General features: G+C 37.8%; 1 protein-coding gene and 1 pseudogene across 4 annotated transcripts in view; one reads left to right on the top strand and one right to left on the bottom strand.

Moving 5' to 3' along the window:
* Positions 1 to 371: 371 nt before the first annotated feature.
* The window catches only part of LOC146904515 (receptor-like protein kinase ANXUR2), a 29690-nt gene continuing 19165 nt past the window's right edge, over positions 372 to 10896 (bottom strand). Inside the window, exons 1-3 of one of the 4 annotated variants that reach the window (XM_085723394.1) lie at positions 3329 to 3533; positions 2082 to 2393; positions 372 to 936 (exon numbers count right to left, since the gene is read on the bottom strand). In XM_085723394.1, coding sequence (XP_085579520.1) covers positions 572 to 936; positions 2082 to 2343 — 627 coding nt within the window. In that variant the 5' untranslated portion in view covers positions 2344 to 2393; positions 3329 to 3533 and the 3' untranslated portion in view covers positions 372 to 571. Of the gene's footprint in view, positions 967 to 2081; positions 2788 to 3328; positions 3534 to 10896 lie in introns of those variants that run through there. The other 3 variants (XM_085723393.1, XM_085723391.1, XM_085723395.1) reach the window with 3 other exon arrangements.
* On the top strand, positions 3713 to 5403 carry LOC146904519 (uncharacterized; annotated as a pseudogene).

Genomic DNA, 10896 nt, shown 5'->3' with positions numbered 1-10896 from the left:
CTAGTACTAAAGTTAATGCACATGCTAAACTTTCTAGATACGTTTAGTGTGGGTGTTATACTAGACGTAAGACTTCGTTCCATCCTTAATTGAAAACTGAAAGGGAGGGTTCTTCCACTTATAAAATAGTATGGATAATATGATATGGTAGTCTCTACTCTCAACTAAATTTTTATTTTTCAATGAAATGTTACTACTTTTAGTTCCTCTATCGTGTGCAATAATGCACATGTCAAACAAACTCAAAGAAAATGCACTAAATCACCTAAATCATAAACTAATGTTTTAAGGCCATTTTCTAACGTCATCATTTGTCTCTCCAAAAGGTAATAATGTTTCCACATATGTCAACTATGCATACAATGGCCTCCTCAAACAAAACAGGCTTTTTATTAAAACGTAATCAAGCGTTTGTTCATATTCTCTATCACCTATTACAACCAAGTAGATCACACCAACTAGAATTCCATGTAATTTAAAAGGGAATCCACCAACATAACATGATAAAAGATGTCCAAAGCAGCCTTCATTCATAAAATAGTTATCTAGATTTGTTTAGAATAAATCGTTCTTATGAAGTTTTATAATCACCATTACTTTTCTCACGGTCTGCTTCCTCCTGCAGTGCCAGAGCATACTCAAGTTCAACCTCAACCTCACCCATAGCTGGTCTTTCATTTGATCGCGCACTCATGCATCTTTTCATGATATCCATGAACACTTCCAAACATTGCGGCGCTATCAATCTCATGAGAATGGGATCAATAATTTCATCAGCTGGGTTCTCAAACAACATGTTAATCTTATCATTGGTGGTGGAAAGGTCGTTTATGCAAAAAATAACATGAAGTAGAACCACACCAAAGGAGTAAACGTCAGATTTATCTGTGAAAATTCCGCACATGGCATGCTCTGGTGCCATGAAACCGTAGGTACCTGTCAGCAAAAGCATTAGTCTAAAATTACCTGCAGACAAGTTATTTAATATGCGAGAAGGCCAAAATTAAATTAGGTCATGACAAAAAATTGCATATACCATTTTAGTTCTTAAGATTTATTTTTCCCATAATTACGGTACATACTAACATGTGTCCTTAGGGTACATGTTAAAGTTTCCATAAAAAGCAAATATTTATTGTGTAAAATTAAATTTCAATCTTTTGTGTATTAAATTTATACAATTTCTAAAGTATAATTTTCATCTTTGCCACCTTAACATGTGCCCTTAGGACACAAGAAAATGCCAAAATTAGTTCATGACAAAAATTTACATATAACATTTTAGTTCTTTGAGATTTTTTTCATAATCAGTTCCCGAAAATGAAACTATTTGAACACATTAAAAAGATTATTAAAAAGTGGTACCTCAAACATTATAAACCAATTTTTAAGGTAACACCAAGTCACAGCAATATTACTCTGGTGAGGAGTTGTAGTGGCAATGCTCAAATCCTAGTTAAAAGGGGATAAAACTTGCAATAAAAAGGTGACAACTAAATTACTCATTCACAAAAGTCTTTTTTAGATAAAGTAAGAGTATGAACTTGCATTGAAGTAGCGATAGACATCCTAACTAAGTTGGCACCCTTAGAACTGCAAATCACTTATGAGCATACTAAAAAGGCAAATGCTAACTTATGCCCACAAGGGCACATGTTAAGGAACTCATTATAGAAATATACGTATCAAAAGTCGTGCAGTCAACTTTTAAAAGTTAAAATACTATGGTTTCCAATGCAAAATTGCTCTTTTTGGATTCCTTAACATGTGCCCTTAGGGCAAGTTAACATGACCCTACTAAAAAATTTATTATTAAAAGTAAAAGAAATACAAAAAGTTCAGGGGCATTGTCATACCTAGGCAAAAGAAATAAAAGGCAAGAAGAACATAAAAAGAGGCAAGGGAATCGAGAATTGGACATTTTATGCTATCCCTAAAAAATACTCATCGACAAAAGGTAAGGTGTGTAGAGGTTATCCATCAAAATTGACACTAATCAAAACAATTTATTTGTCTTCCTTTTATTGATGGATAAATAAGAATTCGCCATAAAAATAGTTTAATAAAATTTGACACTTTACCACGAATCTCATATGTATCCCATTCAGATTCAGAACGCTTCCCTTGTAAAGATAATCCAAGTTGCCTGAGTTTTGGTGTCATATTGTTATCTAAAAGAATGTTGCTAGGCTTTATGTCACAGTGGAAAATCGGGCGCTTTGTTCCTGTGTGAAGATAGTGTAGTCCTTTTGCAGCTCCAATGCATATTTCTAGCCTTTTCTTCCATGAGAGTGATTCCATATCCCTTGAACATAAGTGATCATGAAGAGAGCCATTGACCATTTCATCTTTTTTATACACGAGAATTTTCTCATTTTTTTGGTCACAAAATCCTATCAGAGATATCAAATTTGGGTGACAAAGCTGGCAGTGGAGTTCAATTTCAGTCTTGAACTCTTGTTCGTTGACTCTATTTCTCATCCGCACCAATGTTATTGGATAATCATTTTCACCATTATGTTTGACATAACCTTTGTACACTATATTGCTGTTTACTTTTCCAAATTCTCGATTGACGTTTACTTCTCGAATTTTTCGATTTTCATCAAAGTTATTGGTAGCTTTCTTAAGATCGTCCAGAGAAAACTCATGGCATAGCTCTTTTATAAATGTTGAACATTGTTTCTTGGATGAACTTTTATGCTTTGAATATTTTGCAAGCATATTTCCCACACGAGTTTCTTTTGATAGCCAATGATAATCAAGGGAAGTACATAAAAACCAAGCCTACATTTCAACATAAAACAGGAATGTCTTTTAGGGAAGGAGGGTTGGTGTGGTAAATGCATCATATAAATGAAGTAAAACGACGGAAAGAAGTTGGGGAAAAAATGACATCATGGGTAAAATTGTAAGTATCAAACCATTTTGTAAGATAAAACTGATTCATTCGTACCACTGGATTCTAATATTTAGAGGATGTGTAATTCAACACAAACACAATGTATGGTTTATTGATATTATTGGACAGTAATTCAACACAACATTTCATCATATTGGTTCTTATATCATAATTCAATACATTTTCTAGTTGTACTGTACCTGTACTAGGTGTTACACAATTGAAGATCACCTCAAACTAAGAACCTAAAATTTATGAATGTTTTATGTGAATTATCCATTTAAATAAGAATCTGCTTGTGAAATAATTTATTATTTATTTAAAAGATCAACCAACATTAAATAAATTTTGTTGTTATTTAAAAGATTTTATTATCCAAAACAAAAACATTAAATAAAACTTTTAAATATATAAATTAAATTTTACCTGCAAGATCAATCCTCAAGTGCTATCGTCCTAATCAGCAAAAGGAATTACCTCAATGCTCTGTTGAACAAAGGAATCTTGAAAGAATTAAATTTATTAAACTTCCATATGCTTCCTCGAAACTACAGATTTCTACTGATGAAACTTCCTTATTCCTTCTTCGAGCAAAGACGAAGAAATTTACTTAAACTTCATAGTGGTCGGTCCCATTTCTTTTGGCATTGTTTTGTCTATGGCTAGGAAGCAAAGAAAGTCTCACACCACGTATTACGTATATCCACTCATAATTAATTTCCAAATATTTGTTATGTGAACGTAAAAATTTGAATACATCTTTTTAATAGAGTCACAAAAAAGGAAATATGAATGATTAAATAATATGTAATGGATTTTGTCTTCTCCGCTCATGTTAACCCTCCACCCCACCCGACCAAAAAACCCCCTGACCCCCACAAAGCCGCCACCCCCAAGCCATCCTTTAGAGAAAAACTGTTGGGATCTACCCAAGAGATACCTCCTCGTGAAAAAGAAGATTTGATAGAAAAGAAACTTGTTCGTATTGAGCTCGAAAATGGCAACCGTCTTCTCCCTAAAATTCATCTGGAGCCAAATGTTTTTCAAGAATTGTGTACCCCTTGGAAAGATGCCCTTGTTGTTAAACTCCTGGGGAAAACACTCGGTTACAACACTATGAAGGATCGTCTACAAAAAGTCTGGAAATTGCAAGGCGGATTCGAAATCATGGATAATGATAACGGATTCTACATGGTGAAGATTGACCAGGCTGCTGACAAGGAAAAATTATCACTGGAGGGCCATGGCTGATTTTTGATCATTGTTTAGCGGTCTCTCACTGGTCTCCTGAGTTTGCATCCCCTAATGCAAAAATCGATCGCACCGTCGTATGGGTACTTTTTCCTGGTCTTAATTTAGTTTATTATGATGAAAGTTTCCTATTGGCAATGGCTTCAGCAATAGGAAGACCAATTAAGGTAGACACAAATACTTTGAAAATTGAAAGAGGTAGATTTGCTAGAGTCTGTGTCGAAGTGGACCTTACAGTACCTGTGGTAGGAAAAATTTGGGTTAATGGTCACTGGTATAAGGTCCAATATGAAGGCCTCCACCTTATTTGCACAAATTGCGGTTGTTACGGTCACCTCGGTCGGAACTGTCCTCTCACCCAGACTGTGCCGGAAGCGGCGTCACAACCCCCCAACAACCAAAACTTGCGCCCCACCCAAAAGTCAACTCTCAGTCAACACCCAATTAACCCTGACCAAGAAATATGCAGCCAAACACAAACTGGACCCACCTTGCAAAGAAAGGAAAACGAAACTGAAAAAATAATTGCTATTAATGATGAAAATCAAGACCTACATGGTGATTGGCTCCTAGTTACAAGGAGGAAAAAAACAACCAGTAAACAAAACCTGCCAGCCTTGAAAACCGCCCCCAATAAATCAAACAAATTTATTGCCTTGTCCCCCCTGGCCCACACAACAAAGACTGCACCATCACATCAGATTCTCCCTCCTAGACCCAATCATAAGGACATCATGCGGTCCCACAAAAAAACTGACCCTAAAAGGCGGCGCAGCGATGATGACTATCATCATGACCCAATCATCATGCTGACCCCACCCCCTACAATTCATGCTGACACCCATCATCACCCCATCATCACGCCATCATCACCCTTCCCTGCATCATCATCATCACATAATCATGACATCCCCACTCAAAAAGCTGGCACGTCACACCATGTCCCTCCACTGCCGAACCAAAAGGAACCCGTGGTCCCCACGTTGCTGCACACCACCCATGACCCTCAATATGACCAAATTACCCCAAATTTTTCCACGAACTACAAAAATGCCACCAGTCAGACAAACCCAAATGCTAACGTTGTTGACTCTAATAACAGTGAGGATTCCAACCCCTACCAAACCAACGAAACTGATAACAATTTCCTATCTCACCCAACAAATAATATGTACCAGGAAGCGGAATTAGGGAATTGTATTGATGTTACTGAGACTCCTGCCAATGGTGAGGAGGATATGATAACTTAGCCGTGCTATCATTTTTGCACTTGTCTGGTAGTTTTGTTATGGAAGCTCTCTTTGATAATTCAATCCTCTCTTGGAATATTAGAGGGGCCAACAATAGCAATTGTAACGCCCGTCTTAATTATTCGATTATTTAAAAATATATTTATATATATGATTTACGTGATTTTCATGATTGATATGTGTGAACTTTATGATTCATGAAGTTGAGTGGGTTATATGATTTATAACTGCATAATGTGGAGTATTTTGTTGTGGTGAAGTTGCTATGTTGTTATGACTTATTTTATTATTAAATAAAATAAGATATGAGAAATAAAATAAAAATATTAAAGATTGGGCTGCGTGGTGAGATGAGCAATTAGTAGTGAGAAGAGTAAAAAGGAGAGATAAATAGACAGACATAAGTTAGGAAAAGTAGTACGTACGTTTTTGGAGAAAAAGGGAGAAAAGTCAGAAAGAGAGAAGAACCAAGGAGGGCTGCGATTCTGCTATTATCAGGTAAGGGTGAGACTAATTTTCAATATTATTAAGGGTATAATTCTATAGGATGAATTTAGCATGATTAGGTTAAGTTTTGGTGAGAATTGAGAATTAGGTTTAGGATCAATTTTGATGAATGAATCAAGAACAGATGTTAGATTGATGCAAAATTAGTGTACAGACCTTAGATATGACTTAAGATGATAATTAGATGCTATTTGGATGAAGGAATCATGAATATAGGTGAAAAGTTGTGATCTTTAGGTTTCTGGCCGTACTGACATTCATCGCTCGCACCTGCGAGCAAGAACACTCGCATCTGCGAGCTAGAACCCAGAACTCGCAACTGCGAGCAATGCAACTCGCAACTGCGAGTGACCTGTAAGCTCGCAACTGCGAGCAGAATAACTCGCCACTGCGAGTAAAGACTTAGGAACCCAGAATGCACGCTTTGCCCGCCATTGCGAGCAAAGTTACTCGCAACTGCGAGTTAGGCCGTTAGTTGCCCAAAATTGTTCTGATGCGATCCTTTCGCACGTGTAGTCATGAGTTGATCTTAGAAGTAAGAAAGAGGGTTGTTTAGGATGCTTTCAGAAGTCCCAGAAGTCTGTTTAGGTGACTGAGATTAGTAGTGATGTTGTATAAGAATTATTTAAGATGCTTTATGATGATAAGTGGTTATGATTCATTCCCTTTAATGTTGTTATGTTATTTAAACACTGTTTTACGATGTAAATGTTGCTGGTTGCTGCTGTTGACTGTTAGTGTCTTGAAGTTGCATGAATCGGTCTATGTTGTTGGAATTTTAAGAAGTTGTCCATGATTATGAGTCGTATGAGTTGTTCACGTCGTCGTCTAAGTCGTTGGAAGTTTGAGTTCATTGCATGCTCATTAAAGTTGGGGGCTTTAGGCCCGGCAGCCTTTGTGCTCATTAAAGTTGGGGGCTTTAGGCCCGGCAGCCTTTGTGCTCATTAAAGTTGGGGGTTTTAGGCCCGGCAGCCTTTGTGCTCACACGTTGAAGAGCCTATTATGCTCATTTGTTGTTGATTGGTACCACATGCATTTGCATATCAAGAAGTTTCATGATGTTTAAGTTGTCAAGTTGTTGTTGAGTTGATAGAGTTGCATGGTCTAGATGAGTTGTGTTGTCAAGTTGTTGTTGAGTTGATAGAGTTGCATGGTCAAAGATGAGTTGTGTCGTCAAGTTGAGTGTTAAGTTGATTATAATTTGTGATGAAAATTAGTAATGATATTTGATGATTGTATTTGTTATGAAATGAAAAATATACTGATTGTTAATTGTTGACATGTTATTAATGTTTAAGTTGTTAAATGCATTTTATTGGATTATATGTTTAATGTATTGATTATGAAATCTCACCCCTTCTGCGTATATGTTGCCTCGACCGTGGGTAATGTGCAGGTAATAAAGATTAGAGGCGTTCATGAGTGGACTCTCAGTTGGTGTCTAGGTGCTCTGATATGTAACGGGATGGGGGCTTGCTTTTACTTCTATTCCTTACGTGTCTCTTTTATGAACTAATTTATGAGATTTTTTAATAAGGCCTGCGTGCCAAGACTTTTAAATGTTGAACTATTTTCCGCTGCAACAGTTTTAAGATTTTTCATGATGTTGAATTTGAAGGATAATTATTATTATCCATTTTATGATTTAAATGAAGTATGTGACATTCCGTTATGATCAAAATACTCTGATTTTAAATGAAATTTTTATGTTGGGAAAACGGGGTGTTACAATTGGTATCAGAGCAGGTCGGTCCGTCCGGCCAAGTAGTAGAGTCGCGTTGTGTCGTATTACAGTTTTGTACTGTATTGGAGTTGTCCTGTTGTTGTTGTTGTGAAATCCCTAGTATGAACTGGTTGGAGTACAACCATGTTCGTATTAATTGTTTTAGTAAGTCGGTGTACTTTCCTTCCGCCGAAGAAGAAAGTGGAGCAGAGTTTTGTCTACTAAGCAGCTGAAACAGTTAGCACGTGATGGAATTTTGATGTTTTCGTTGATGGCGTCACTGCCTATTGAGAATCAAGAAATGAGTGATAAGTTGCAAATTGTGTGAGGATTTCCCGAAGTTTTCCTGAAGAGATTGTTGTTTGACCTTACCGGCACATCAGGAAGTGTCTGCCGCTGGAGAGAGAGGTTGAATTTTCTATTGACCTTGTTCCGGGAACGAAGCCTGTGTCTATGACACCTTATCGTATGTCAGCTTCTGAGTTGGCTGAGTTGAAGAAACAGTTGGAGGAATTGCTAGATAAGAAGTTCATTAGACCGAGTGTTTCACCTTGGGGAGCGCCGGTATTGTTGGTTAAGAAGAAAGATGGAAGTATGAGGTTGTGCATTGATTATCGACAACTGAATAAAGTAACTATAAAGAATAGATATCCACTTCCTAGAATTGATGATTTGATGGACCAGCTGGTGGGTGCACGTGTGTTCAGCAAGATTGATTTAAGGTCGGGTTATCATCAGATTAAAGTAAAAGATGGAGACATGCAGAAGACGGCCTTTAGGACACGATATGGTCATTATGAATATAAGGTGATGCCTTTTGGTGTGAGTAATGCGCCTGGCGTGTTTATGGAGTATATGAATCGCATTTTCCATGCATTTTTGGATCGCTTTGTGGTTGTGTTCATCGATGATATTTTGATTTACTCTAAGACAGAAGAAGAACATGCAGAACATTTGAAAATCGTTTTGCAAGTGCTGAAAGAGAAGAAGTTGTATGCTAAATTGTCTAAGTGTGAATTCTGGTTGAACGAGGTAAGTTTTCTGGGCCATGTTATTTCTGGTAGTGGTATTGCAGTCGACCCATCTAAAGTTGAAGCAGTATCACAATGGGAGACTCCTAAGTCAGTTACAGAGATTAGAAGCTTTTTGGGTTTGGCAGGATACTATCGAAGATTTATAGAAGGATTTTCTAAGTTGGCACTTCCGTTAACTCAGTTGACGTGTAAAAGTAAAACCTTTGTGTGGGATGTTCATTGTGGGAACAGTTTTAATGAATTGAAGAAGCGTTTGACGACGGCTCCAGTTTTGATTTTGCCAAAACCTGATGAACCTTTTGCGGTGTATTATGATGCGTCCAAATTGGGTTTAGGCGGTGTGCTTATGCAAGATGGTAAAGTTGTTGCTTATGCATCAAGACAGTTGAGAACTCATGAACGAAACTATCCTACTCATGACCTTGAATTAGCTGCAGTCGTATTTGTCCTTAAGATTTGGAGACACTACTTGTATGGTTCGAGATTCGAGGTGTTTAGTGATCACAAGAGCTTGAAGTATTTGTTTGATCAGAAAGAATTGAATATGCGACAGCGACGGTGGCTCGAATTGTTGAAGGATTATGACTTTAGTTTGAATTACCATCCGGGTAAAGCTAATGTTGTTGCGGATGCCTTAAGTAGGAAGAGTTTACATATGTCTGCTATGATAGTGAAGGAATTTGAATTACTTGAACAGTTTAGAGATATGAGCTTAGTTTGTGAAATGTCGTCTCGGAGCGTTAAGTTAGGAATGCTGAAAATTGATAACGATTTCTTAAAAAGTATTAGAGATGCACAGAAGGTTGATGTTAAGTTTGTGGACTTGTTGGTTGCTAGTAATCAAACTGAAGATGGTGACTTTAAAGTCGATGATCAAGGTGTGTTGAGGTTCCGAGGTAGGATTTGTATTCCAGACAATGATGAGATAAAAAGGATGATTCTGGAAGAGAGTCATAGGAGTAGCTTGAGCATTCATCCGGGAGCTACAAAGATGTATCATGATTTAAAGAAGCTGTTTTGGTGGTCAGGATTGAAACGTGATGTGGCACAATTTGTGTACTCTTGTTTGATTTGTCAGAAGTCGAAGGTAGAGCATCAGAAACCTGCTGGGTTGATGACACCGTTAGATGTACCAGAATGGAAATGGGATAGTATATCCATGGATTTTGTGACGAGTTTGCCAAATACTCCTAAAGGGAATGATGCAATTTGGGTGATTGTTGACAGATTGACGAAGTCAGCACATTTCCTTCCGATTAATATTAGTTTTCCTGTGGCTCAGTTGGCAGATATTTATATTCGAGACATTGTGAAGCTGCATGGTGTTCCTTCGAGCATTGTGTCAGATAGAGACCCACGATTTACTTCTAGATTTTGGAAGAGTTTGCAAGAGGCTTTAGGCTCTAAGTTGAGATTGAGTTCGGCTTATCATCCTCAGACAGAAGGTCAGTCGGAAAGAACAATTCAGTCACTCGAAGACTTGTTGAGAGTTTGTGTACTTGAGCAAGGTGGAACTTGGGATAGTCATCTTCCGTTGATAGAGTTCACTTATAATAACAGCTATCATTCAAGTATTGGGATGGCACCTTTCGAGGCTTTGTATGGTCGGAGGTGTAGGACTCCGTTGTGTTGGTTTGAGACCGGTGAAAGTGTGGTTCTAGGACCAGAAATTGTTCATCAGACTACTGAGAAGGTGAAAATGATTCAAGAGAAGATGAAAGCGTCGCAGAGTCGACAGAAGAGCTACCATGATAAGCGTAAGAAAGACGTTGAGTTTCAAGAGGGAGACCATGTGTTCTTGAGAGTTACTCCAACGACCGGTGTTGGACGTGCATTGAAGTCAAAGAAGTTGACTCCAAAGTTTATTGGTCCTTATCAGATATCCGAGAGAATTGGCACGGTGGCTTATAGAGTTGGCTTACCACCGCATTTATCGAATTTGCACGATGTGTTTCATGTGTCGCAGCTGAGGAAATATGTTCCAGACCCATCCCATGTGATTCAGAGTGATGATGTGCAAGTTAGAGACAACCTTACGGTAGAGACCTTACCCTTGAGGATTGATGATCGCAAGATGAAGACGTTGAGAGGCAAGGAGATACCTCTAGTGAGAGTTGTTTGGAGTGGAACGACTGGTGAAAGCCTGACATGGGAGCTAGAGAGTAAGATGATGGAGTCTTATCCAGAGTTGTTTGCTTGAGGTAAATTTTCGAGGACGAAAATTCTATA

Source organism: Medicago sativa, chromosome 7 (assembly GCF_051527215.1).
Source record: "Medicago sativa cultivar Bolivia chromosome 7, Bolivia_mono, whole genome shotgun sequence".
In the NCBI taxonomy this organism is placed as follows: domain Eukaryota; kingdom Viridiplantae; phylum Streptophyta; class Magnoliopsida; order Fabales; family Fabaceae; genus Medicago; species Medicago sativa.
Note: the sequence above shows the minus strand (reverse complement) of the source record. Positions and strands in the feature narration are given on the sequence as shown.